We start from the raw sequence: 12796 nt of genomic DNA, 5'->3' as shown, positions 1-12796 counted from the left end.
ATAAAAACAAAGTCAACAAAGAAATTACACATTTTAAGTGCTAGATAATAGCTTACGTGTTTCTCACTGTTAAAATGTTCCAATGTCTTTTGTATGACTTGTGTAAAGACTGTTTCAAGAGGCTCATTAGTTGTGAACTTTGTCTGCATAAATAAAAACATCTGGCTTACTGTCTATAACCATATGGTTGTCTAAAGATTTAGGTCTCCAGAGTGTTACGCACACAGACCTACATATGACCAATTCTTCACAGACCTTTTAGTTTTGTAGAAGTTTTCCCACACCAATTTCTTTGGACTTAATTGCTGGTCTGTTTTTAATCTTGTTTTAAATCTTGTTTTGTTTTAAAGAGTTACATTTTAGTAGACTTCCTAATGTTCTCTGTTTCTACATGTGCTTAGGGTGTTACTACTGGCTAAACTCTGCTTCCTGTCTCTGTTGGGGAAGCTGAATGAAGGGCATATTCATATGTTAATTTTCTGAGTCACAACATGGTGTGGTTCCATAGGTATAATGAATAGCCCACAAGGTCATTCTCCCTCTTGTACATCCTCTCTGTTATAGTTGTGTAGCTAGTTCGAGCTTTCCAGTCTCAAAGTGCTAAGTGGTGTCTTTGAAAAGTCTGGTAATACTTCCAAAAACATTTTAATGCTCCTTATGCTTGTTGTAAAAACTGTGGCATAGACTTATCTTCTGCAAGCAGTGCACTGGATCATGGCCATCTTTGTTGGTCTCAATTCCTTCCTTGTAACCTCATTTCCACCCTGTTTGCGGTTATACAGGTAAAACATTTCTTTTTTTTTTTTATAAAACTGTTTGCTCACTTGGTTCATGAGCCACAACCTTATGCAACAGAGCTCTGATAATTATGAGCAACAGGGAAAGATATGGGTTTTCAAACACACCCCATATCAAAAGGAGCTATTCATTCATACCTTTTCTATCATGGATCATAGAGATGAAATGAGTAGCATGACAATAACAAGTCATTCCAGTGTTGCTGGACTGGTTTTCTTGAAAAAACAGGTTGCAAATACTTGGTTTTAAACAGAGGATGACACACCCAAAGATGGTTAATCTGTCACTTTGATTGAGCTCTGCACATTGATCACATGCAGATCTTCTGAAAAGTTAATTTGTGTTGACTTCTGTTTCAGCCTAGGACAATTGTATCACTACGCCCTTAGGGTGCAATCCTAACCCACTTTCTAGCAAGGGCAATGCAGCTCCGAGGTAAGGGAACACATATTCCCTTACTTTGAGAAGGCCTCCATAAGTGCCCCCCAATTGCAGGATGCAGCACACGTCCCATTGGCACAGCTATGCCAGTGCTGGAAAGTGGGTTAGGATTTGGGCCTTAGGCACTTAAAATCATGTGATTTTAGGGTGAGATTATAGCAGTACCCATTCCATTCCTTAAAGACCACTCAATGGGCACCCTTTACCCATTCCAAATGACCACTCAAGAACCACATAAGAAACCACTATCTTCAGCTATATCAGCATTAATAATGCTTCATCATATTTTGGAGAGCGGCCTAAGAAATATTTACATTATGCCAGTATAGGTAGTAGGAAATCTGTTTATTTATATCACCATTTGGACCTTGGTCAATAACTTGAATTTTTGTTCCTTCAATTTTAAAAACTGAACCGAAAATGCAATTTGGATCCTCAAACCTTTTTATGCAAACCATGAGGTTGTATAAGGACCCAACCCTATCCAGCACAGGAGCAGCTCCAAACAGCCACTGCTGAATCTTATGATGGATTCGCGCAGGCTGGAGGTCTCCTTTGGGGAAGGGGACATTCACCCCCTTACCCCGTAATAAACCCCAGCCTGCTCAGTGGGGCTTCTCAAGTCTGTGCCAGCTAAAATCACTGGCAAAATCTCAAGGGGCCCCATGTCAGCTTCCAAGCCCAGCACAGGGGATTGTATTTGATGGTTCTAGCCCCTCCTGGGCCTGTTGCCCCCCCTCTTGTTCTGGCCTCCCCTTCGCAGAAATACCTCCTCCTGCCACGCTCCCCACACTCCCCATGCCCCCATGCCACTTACCTCTTCACCACTGGTGGCCGGGGGTTGTCCTGGAGCATTGATGGGCCAGTGCAAGCCACCCCACTGGCACTGCTTCCTCTGAGGGTTGTGCAGATGTGCTTTACGACACATTTGGTACACCCATCACCAGCACTGGGGCTGCAGTACCAGCTGTAGGGCAGTCTAGGATCGGGCTGCCCATCTTCTATTATTTCAAATGCAAGCTTTAAATATTGTCAAAGAATAAAGGCTTATGAAAGAGCGTAACCTCCCCTAAGATGACCAGAAGCTTCCATTTCTAAGGGAAACTTGGGCTCTTGGTTCTCCTAGCCAGCATACAGAGGAATTTATTAATTCCTCTGGTTGATTTACTCTTCTGTCATATCATGTGCAAAACGGTTTTTATCAAAAGAAGAAAGTCAACATTAGAATGTAGAAAGATTTCAAGTAGAGGCATGAATAGGCACAGCTAAGTCTTGGGCCTACAAATTTAGTTGAAAATCCAGAGATAAGTATCTGCAACAGTTTTTGTGTGTGTGTGGGCAGGGGGGACGGACGTACAGCTCTTTTTGACCCTGCTCTTGATGCTTCCTCTGAGGGTCCAATCCTAACCAACTTTCCAGTGCTGATGCAGCCATGCCAACTGGGCGTATGCTGCATCCTGCGGTGGAATGGGGCAGTCAGAGGACTCCTCAAGGTAGGCAAATGTTTGCTGCCTATCTCAGGGCTGCATTTTGGCTGCATCAATGCTGGAAAGTTGGATAGGATTAGACAGTGACAGCCTTTCTGCTCCCAAGAGCAAAGTTTGCTTTACAGAGGAAAAAAAACTACTAGGGAGAGAAAACAAAACAAACCCAAAAACCTCAGAGTTGGTGGGAAGAACAAGGCCTGAAAATGACTCACTCTGTGCATTTGACACCATTTTCCTGTGATTGGTGACCCCAGATCTCTTACATGTGTGACGGGAAGTCTTCACATTCACATGTCATTCCATCCTTGCTGTTGATTTCTCTTGAGGGCAATGAAGGACCCCCGGGATTTTCTGAGATGAGCTCCTAACATTCTGTCATTTCTCACAGTTCCGTCATCTTTGAGCTGCTCTGCAGAGAAGAAGAATGGGCGGGGGGGACTAGTTATAAAGGACCTAACCCCTCTCTCTCCCAGAGAACTTCTTCCCTTTTGGCCTTTTGGGCAACCTTGTGAAGCATATATCATCCAATGCTTAACCAAAAGCAGAACAGTTACTAATCAGGGATATTAACCTTGATCTACTGTGGTCCTAAATTGAAAACCTTTAAAAAAAAAAAAAAAAAAAAAGTCTGGAAACCAGTCTGTTGCAAAGCTTATCTCGAGCTACAGAGTCCAATCATATACTGTATGTCTTTAGTATTAAATGTGCGATGTGCTCATTTCATTGTTTATATTTGTACCTTGTGGCAGTATATTTATTTATTTAGCGTATGGCATATAATACATGGACTTATATGACAATTAACCCAGATCAAATATCAATGTCCAGTTCATCCAGCCATTCAAGAACAGAGTTATCTTCATTGAAAAAGTCAGACCATGGGCCAGCATACACACTCAGTTTGCAGCCAAACACAATGTGGTATATGGTTTGGCGGGAAAACCCACAATCACACTGTGGGGTAGATACTAGCCCCCATTTAAACACTGAGTCCTGACTAACACCATGTAGGGTACGGATCCTGTTCAAAGTTTTCCAGTGCTGGCGAGGTAAGTCGAAACCTGGCACCTTAAGTGTAGGATTGTCTATATATCTACCCGTTTCTGGGCATTCGACTGTCCATTTAACTTTCCATTGGGCATTGATGTTGAAATTATTGTGTAGATGTTGTGTGAATGCCAGAGAAGGCTTCCTAGATTTAAGCCTACCAATTGATAGATAAGGAAGATTGGCATGCACTGGTAAAAGTGGGTTGTTGATGATTTTTCTATATTCTTTCACTAAAGCCTCTTGTCTCCTTAAGGCTGGCCATGCTACGTGGCTCAAAACGGGGAGCCAACAGACAGGAGTGGGTCTTATACAGCTGCTTATGATCCTCATAACCCCTGGGGGCTGGGGGATAAGAATAGGCCCTCGGTTTGGCTGTACTTGTCGTAAGAGGCGACTAAACAGCCACCGGGTAGATGGGACTTGTTAGCTTGGGAAGGCAGCTCATCTAAGAGAAGGAAAACTCTGATCCCAAACTTCCACTGCCTTGTGGCTACATCTAGTTATGGAAGAGGCTTCAGGAGTCAACCTCGAGGCAAAATCCGGAGCCGGAGTCCCTGAGACAGTTCATGACTGAACACAGTCACATTCTGGCAACTCCTGCGACGCCGCTAGAACCAACCGTATTGGCTCCAGCCTTTCCATTGGACCATTGCAGCGACGTGGAGAGGGTAACAGTCTATCCTCCATATCTACTCTACCCAGGCTTTGTGCACTGGAGAGGACACTCTGTTCCAGAACAGAGTGCAATACCATAGTCTTCCGAGACTGAAGGATGCCAGCATAATGATCCTCACGGTTTCATTTAACCTGGCATCGATCTTGCTAGTATGACAGCTATTAAGCCATACTGGAGTGCAGTATTCTGCTACGGAGTAGATCAATCCTAATGCTGATGTTCTGAGAGTAGTGGCTGAAGCTCCCCATCTTGTTCTTTTTAATTTCTGGAGTATGTTGTTCCTGGTATTGATTTTTGCAGACGTGTTCTTGAGGTGTGACTTATAAGAGAGAGTCCAGTCCAAAGTTACTCCAAGATATTTTGGATGGGGATTGTAAGGGAGTAGGTTGTTATTTAGATAGACCTTCGGGGCTGCATTAGCTAATTTATTGTTAAGGTGGAAGCATGTAGTCACCATTTTGCTGCTACTGGGTATAAACCTCCAGTCAGCAAAATATTTTCTCAGGATCTTAAGGTCTTCTGAGAGGAGGCCATCCAACACCTCCATGTTTTTTTCCCTGCACTGCTAGAGCCAAGTTGTCGACATATCCAAATTTACGTCCCCTTGTTACTGGCAAGTCTGAGATGTACAGGTTAAATAGTGTGGGTGGCATTACAGAGCTTGTGGGAGGCCATTGTTTAGCCTTCTTACCTTACTTGCATTGTCCCCCATTATTATTATTATTATTATTATTATTATTATTATTATTATTATTATTATTATTATTATTATTATTATTATTATTAACAGTGTTTATATACTGCTTTTCAACTAAAAGTTCACATAGCGGTTTACAGAGAAAAAAATCTAAAATTAGATAAAAATCTAAAATTATGATCTGGAAACATCTGTCACTTAGCAAGTTGACTAATCGATACAGTTTTTTACAGGGGATTATTTTTATAGGGGATGACAATTTATATAGCAGTGCCCAGCTGTCACCAATGTTGGGTCCGTCTTCCAGACATCCTCAAACACAGGCCAGGAAGTAGGTTCAAGACATTTGCAGTGCTATCCTATGCATATTTATTTAGAAGTAAGTCCCGCAGAGCTCAATGTGGCTTACTCCTTAGTTATTGTGCTTAGAATTCATTGACCCTAATGACCGATCAATGATCCTATTGGAAACACTAAGGGAAAGTCATGGTGGATCTATGAGTTGTCTATTCATTGTAAGCATATGAGATAACCACTAGGTGGCACACAGAATCTTGTACAGAAGCGGCCAAAACTACCACAGATAAAGACTGAAATAATGGCAGAAAAAGGCAGGCCCTGCTCCAGAATGCCTTGCAGGGCCAGCAAGGCAGGAAGGAAGGTAGCTAGCTAGAAAGTGACATCATTGTTGTTAAGTTGTTAAGCAAAGTGACATCATTAAGCAGAAAGTGACATCGTTAAAGAGAAAGTGACGTCGTTAGCGATGATGTCGTTAAGCAGAAAGTGACATTGCTAAGCAGAGGATGGCCAGAAACAAGCACTCTGTTTTCACATTAGCTGCAAATGGTAGAAGAGAGAATGTTGCAAACCTTGTTCATGTTTTCAAGGTATGAGAGAGCCCAATTATCAGGCTGGCAGAGCCCAAGGAAACCTGGGGCTGCACTCGGCTGGCGGGCCTGGTGCTTTGACACCCCTGGTGTAAAGGGACCAAGGAAGGAGGGAGGCTGCCTGGGAGCAGGCCCATTGACTGCAAGGGGACTTCCTTCAGAGGAGGCAGGCCCAGGCTTGGACTCTGAGCGGGAAGGGCCTGCATGAGGCGAGTGCTGCTTTCTCTCAAGGCAAATGTCACTTTAAGGTGCAAAGGGCCTTCTTTTAAGGCCCCAGCTTAGGCCTGCCTACTCAGAAGAAAGTCCCATTAGAGTCAATGGGGCTTACTCCCAGGAAAGTGTGGCTAGGGTGGCACCTTGGAGCCCCATCCTCTCAGGTCTGTCCCATTCAGGTCAGCGGGGCTCACGGCCAGGTAAGTGTGGACAGGAGGGCAGCCGCAGAGCCTGGCCTCTGCAGGTCGACTCAGAAGCAAGTGCCATAATAACCAATGGGGCTTCCTCCCGGGAAAGCGTGGACAGGAGGGCCAGCGGGGCTTGCACCCAGGTGGGCGTGGCTGGGCCTGCAGACTCGCTGCCCTGATTCTCGGAGCGCGCGTAGCCCCACCCCCTCGGAGCCCCGCCCCGCCCATCTCGGCGACCGTTGCGCTCCCTGCGGCGCGCGGGCCGGTTTCCATAGCAACCCCGGCGTTTCCCTGCCCCGCCCAGCCGTAAAGCTGCGCGGCGGCCGCGACGGGAAGTGACGTCAGCCTGCGCAGCCCCTGGAAGGCGGCCCTGGAAACCCCGTCCTTCCTTTTGCGGCTGCTCTCGCTGACGGCAGGCGCGTTTGACTCTCTCTCCTCGCATCGCCATGCCGGCCAAGGGGCCCCTCCAGAGCGTGCAGGTCTTCGGCAGGAAGGTGAGGCCGCTGCCCGCAGGTCTGGCCTCGGGGGCGGCTGGCTAAAGGGAGGCGCGGCACCCACGGGCGGCCCCGAGGAAGGAGGCCTCCCCACACATGCGCCGCTCTCCCCGGTTCCTCGCAGCGAGGGTGGCCGCCTCTGCGCCTCCCGAGGCCCGCCGGCCTCTGCGCCGCCCACCTGCCCCCGTTCCCTTCCTCCGCCCCGTCTGCGGGCCAAGAAGAGGGACTTGCAGCTCTGTGCAGGTCTACTCAGAAATAAGCCCCATTGGAGTCCATGGGGCTTACTCCCGGGTAAACGTGGATAGGGTGGCAGCCTCAGAGCCCCATCCTATGCAGATCTACTCAGAATTAAGGCCCATTAGAGCCCATACGGCTTACTCCCAGGTAAATGGCCAGCATGGCAGTCTCAGAGCCCCATCCTATGCATGCCTACTCAAAAGTAAGCCCCATTGAAGCCAATGGGGCTTACTCACAGGAAGTGTGCTAGGAAGGGGTTGTCAGACTGCAGCTGGAAGGAGCAGTGGAGTCCAAGGGGTTCTCAGCACACATGGGGATGCCTGTAGGATCCTAGTCTAGTGTATAAGTTATCCTGTTTAAATAGGTACTGTATAGTATTGCTAATGGAGATTACTGTTCTATACCATAATAAATACTAACAATAGTAATAAGGAATGCTCTATAGCGCCTATTTAAACTGTTAATTACATACAAGGATAAGATCCTATAGGGATCCCTGTTAGGAACAGCTTGGACCCCCATTGCGTCCTCTCGACTTACAGGGATACGTATATCTTATCCTTGAGTATATAATCAATACTGCTTAAATAGGTGCTGTGCAGTTACACTTTAATAATAATCCAGTCAAAAGCATGACTGTGCAAGAATAGAATGTAGATCATCATCATCCAAACTATATGGAACAGTTATTAACTGGTGCTGAGCAATAGATACAAATCTCAGCCTGAGACACGTGCCCGTGTTCCCATCTTCCTTCTCTCCCACTGCCCCAAATCTGGTGGCTGAGAGAGATACTCTGTGTATTCAGACTGCAGCTGAAAGGGGCATTAGTAGTAGTAATGGGTTAGAAGTAGTGGTTCTTAACATACAGGGATGCGTGTAAGACTGTTTCTCAAGGTTTGTCCTCTGCTGTACCACTTCACACGGTCCACTTATTCAGAGTACCACCAGATGTAACTGGTGATGACACCATCACCAGTTACTTTTGGGTTGGGAGGCCAGGTGCGATACAACAAACACCAGTAAGAGTCTCAGGGTGGACAGAAGGGCTTTTTTGAGCATGGAAAATTATGCTCTGGAGCTCTGCCCACTGAGCCAAGCCTCTCACCACGGTTTGTTACATTGTGTTCCTGGTCTCCGGGTGGCAGGTGAGAAACACCAGATACCACCTTAAGTACCACTGGTTGAGAATCATTGGTATAGGATCTTAGTTTTGAGTGCATAATTAATACTGTTTAAATAGGTACTGTACAGTTATGCTTTGACTTTTATTTTTTCAAGAAAACTGCAACTGCAGTTGCTCACTGCAAAAGAGGAAATGGCCTCATTAAAGTGAACGGAAGGCCCCTGGAAATGATAGAGCCCAGAACTCTGCAGTACAAAGTAAGTTGTTTGCTGTCATTTTAGGGGTGTAAAATGTTGTATTAATTAGTGTAACTGTGCCTGTAATTGATGGTTGTCTTTACTACTTTATTTCTTAGTTCACTTTGAATTGATTAGGAGCCAAAATAGGAACTGTTTCTAAGTAGAACAGCAACTATTGCAGTAAGCTTTAAGCAGGCTGCAAACTGTTACTCAATGAAACACCTTTGTATTTTCATCCATTATTGATTTGTAGCTTCACTGTTCAGAGCAACAGTGCTCTGAAATATTGAGTGATCTGTTTATCCATTCTATGTTTAATAAGCATACTCTGATAGTGATGATAGTGATGTCCATATGTATATTTGTAGGACACAGATGAATTTTAATTAAGAAAAGTGCTGCAAATGTCCATACAGTCTAGCACCCTTTTTTGTCACAGTGGTTCACCAGCTGCTTCTAAGACGCCCACAAACAGGAGAGAAGTTGTACTTCTCTGCATTTGTTGTCCTCCTAGAACTGCATTTAGAGACATAATGCCACTGAACCTAGTGGTAGTGAATTGACATGACTAGGAGCCATTGGTTTATGCCATCTATGAATTCTCTTTTAAAGCCATCCAAACTGGTGGGCATCACTGCTTCTTGTGACAGTGAATTCTGCACACTAATTATGCACTGTGGGGGGAGAGTACCTCTTTTTGTCAGTCCTAAATTTCCTGCCTTCAGTTCCTTGACTCCTGATTCTAGTATTGTGAGAGAGGGAAAAAATGGACCTTTAGCATAATGCATGTGTTTTAGAGCCTTTGAACCATGTTAATAGTGCCTTTAGCACCATGCATAATTTTACAATATTTTTGTATAATTAGTTTGTGTGTGTGAGTGTACCTCGAAAGCTTTTTCAACATTGTCTTTAAATGTTCCAACAACAGAATAAATGTATCACCTCATTATGAATATTTAAATATTTTATTAGTCTGTTTCATTTTTTATAACTACAATGTTCTTTCTTAGCTGCTTGAACCAGTTCTCCTTTTGGGCAAAGAACGTTTTGCTGGAGTTGACATCAGAGTCCGTGTGAAGGGTGGTGGCCACGTTGCACAGATATATGGTATGATTTTATATGAGCAACTACAGGCTTTGTTTGGGTTGAAGGAGAAGAGTTTGTTTACATAAATTAAATGCATCTCAAATATGGTATTTATTGACTGTGAATACTTGCAAAGATTAAATGTTCTTAAAATATTAGATTTAGTGCTTATGTATTAAATTTTTTGGCTTGTTCTTGTGTTGCGTTGGGATTGTATTTCTCACTATAAGTGAGTTCAGTTTTGTAGGTCCATGCATGCTCATACTTGTATTTCAAAGGTGTTAAGCAGGCCATGAAGTGAAGTATCATGGCCCTTTTGGTATCCCTGAGCTGAGCCTGGCTAGTATTTGGTTGCTATTAATTTGTCTCTTTCCTTTACAGCAATTCGTCAGTCTATCTCCAAAGCACTGGTGGCTTATTACCAGAAATGTGAGTTTCTATTTCTTAGTTTTTTCCCCTAATGCACAGTTTAAACCAGTTTCATAGAACAGGAACCATGTGATGCATTTGTTTCACTTGTACTGCCCAGAGACAGTCTTCAAATACTTTGGTACCAAAATATCCACTTCTGAGGGCCCGATCCTTTCCAGTGCTGTTGCAACTGCAATGCATCTCTGAATTAAGGGAACAAATAGCTTGAAGAGGCCCCTGTGACCCCCCCTTTGCAGGATGCAGCATGCACCCTATTGGCTACATCGATACTGGATGGTTGAATAGGATTGGTCCCTGAGCTACAGACAGCATTGATTGAAAGCTAAGGTATTCACGTCTTCATATAGATTTTCATTTTTTCTCCCTAAGATGTTGATGAAGCTTCCAAGAAGGAGATAAAGGATATCCTCATCCAGTACGACAGGACCCTTTTGGTTGCTGATCCTCGTCGTTGTGAGTCCAAGAAGTTTGGTGGACCTGGAGCTCGTGCACGCTACCAGAAATCTTACCGTTAATTTGTGCATTTGGATGCATTTAAATTCTTAAATAAAGATGAAGAAAACTGAATTCTTAAGTTGTGTTTAACTTCAGACTTTCCCTTTGAACTCTGTTTGGGTGCTTGAGAAGAACATTGCTCAGTTTGTCACATCTACAGGATAGTCTTCTAGGGCAAATGAAAATATTTCTTAGATGTATCTTATGTTTTTCTGAAGGATTTGAGCAGCTAACTGCAATGTATAAAGAAATAGATGGAGTTGGTGAACTTTAAAGGGCTCAAAATAGAAGAATGTATGGGATTATCTGAAATATTATATAATCATATACTAGAGCAGCAATTCCCAAACCCCTCCAAGGGAGTTGAGACTGCTGTGCGTTGTTGCAGTGGAGTAGCCCTGATGGCACTACAGGGACCTAGGGACTTCCCCACATACCTGGGGGTATCCTGCAGCCTCCTGGAGGGTCCCAGATGCTTGCAGTCGACTCCATGACCCTCAGCATGGTTGCAATGAGCTGTGTTTTGCTCTCAGAACTCACTTCCACTTTGCAATTGTGCAAACCAGAAGAGAGCTCCAAGAGCTACCTCTAGGAGACTGCAGGACACCCCTAGGAACGTGGGCATGTCCCTGGGTCTCCATGGCGGTGTAATTGCCCCTTAAGGAGGAATGACCCATTTCCGGTGCCCCTGGTGAATTGTGACCCACCAGTCTGGGAATGATTGTGCTAGAGCAGGGGTGCCCAAACCCCTGCCCAGGGGCCACTTGCGGCCCTCGGGGACTCCCAGTCTGGCCTGCAGGGAGCTCCCCATCTCTGAGCCCCTGGCCCTCTGGAGACTTGCTGGAATCTGTGCTGGCCTGACGCAACTGCTCTCAGGGTGAGGGCAACTCACCCTGTACCTCACATGAGCTGTGGGACAGTGGTTCCCTCCACTACTTGCTGTTTTCATGCCTGTGATGTAGTAGCAGCAGCGAAGGAAAAGCTGGCCTTGCTTTGTAAAAAGCCTTTTAAAGCCTTGAGCAATTGCAAGACCTTCGTTCATTCATATAAGTTCCATCTCTAATATATTCATTTATGTAAACTTATTCAAATTTGAAATGTAAATTAATTCTTTTTTCCCCAACAAAGTGTCAAGAGAGGTGATGTGGCCCTCCTGCCAAAAAGTTTGGACACCCCTGTACTAGAAAATTCCTGTAGTGGGAGGGGATGCTAGTACTGATGGCATTAACTTTCTAGACAAATGTGGAGGATTGCCTGCAACCTCATGAGCCTAGTTGGCTGTCACCAATTCTCTGTTACGGCTGGTTGGCATTGTACAATACCCTCAAAATATATAGGCTGTCCTTATATTGACCAGTGGTGGTGGTTTTTATGGCTAATCACCTGGTAGACAGCAGTACCCTACAGCCCCTTACCCCAGTAGCATGAACTTCGGGAGGGGTTAACATCACTTTAGTGATACCTCAAGTTAGTGGTTTGTACAAGAGTGATGGTGTTCTAATGATTCCTGTAAATCTTATCAAATCATAAAAATGACTAGTTGTGTTGTATGCTAACCTTTTGCATAATGCAGATTGCCAGAAGTTCTTGTTCTCAGGAGGATCTCTGCACAAGGTTCCTTTGTGTGAGCACAACACTCCTTACTGGAACTGAAGCTGTGACTTATTGCCCCTAAGTGCACAGCCAGTGAAAGCTGACCATACCAGGTTGCAAAAAACGAGTAGTGGAAGTCCACATTTGCAGATTTGGAAGGTAACCTTTTTGGTCAGATCTATTCAAGGCCCTCCCTGTTCCTTGGATCCCAGTCATATAGGAAACAGATTCTGTGTGGGCGATGCCATGTGCACATACATGTGCTTTATATAGAGGAAACAACACAGAGTTCCAAACAACACAGTCCTGGAACGTGCTGGAATCCCTAGCATGTATTCACTGCTGAAACAGAGACGCCTGCGTTGGCTTGGTCATGTCGTGAGAATGGATGATGGCCGGATCCCAAAGGATCTCCTCTGGAGAACTCGTGCAAGGAAAGCGCCCTACAGGTAGACCACAGCTGCGATACAAGGACATCTGCAAGAGGGATCTGAAGGCCTTAGGGATGGACCTCAACAGGTGGGAAACCCTGGCCTCTGAGCGGCCCGCTTGGAGGCAGGCTGTGCAGCATGGCCTTTCCCAGTTTGAAGAGACACTTAACAGTCTGAGGCTAAGAGGCAAAGAAGGAAGGCCCATAGCCAGGGAGACAGACCAGGG

General features: G+C 45.0%; 1 protein-coding gene across 1 annotated transcript; it reads left to right on the top strand.

Moving 5' to 3' along the window:
* Nucleotides 1-6813: 6813 nt before the first annotated feature.
* RPS16 (ribosomal protein S16) lies at nucleotides 6814-10618 on the top strand. The gene is made up of 5 exons (XM_066633964.1): nucleotides 6814-6931; nucleotides 8450-8551; nucleotides 9544-9640; nucleotides 10001-10048; nucleotides 10421-10618. The coding sequence occupies exons 1-5, from the start codon at nucleotides 6884-6886 to the stop codon at nucleotides 10564-10566; spliced, it is 441 nt and encodes a 146-aa protein (XP_066490061.1). The 5' UTR covers nucleotides 6814-6883; the 3' UTR covers nucleotides 10567-10618.
* Nucleotides 10619-12796: the final 2178 nt, after the last annotated feature.

Source organism: Tiliqua scincoides, chromosome 7 (assembly GCF_035046505.1).
Source record: "Tiliqua scincoides isolate rTilSci1 chromosome 7, rTilSci1.hap2, whole genome shotgun sequence".
NCBI lineage: Eukaryota > Metazoa > Chordata > Lepidosauria > Squamata > Scincidae > Tiliqua > Tiliqua scincoides.
Note: the sequence above shows the minus strand (reverse complement) of the source record. Positions and strands in the feature narration are given on the sequence as shown.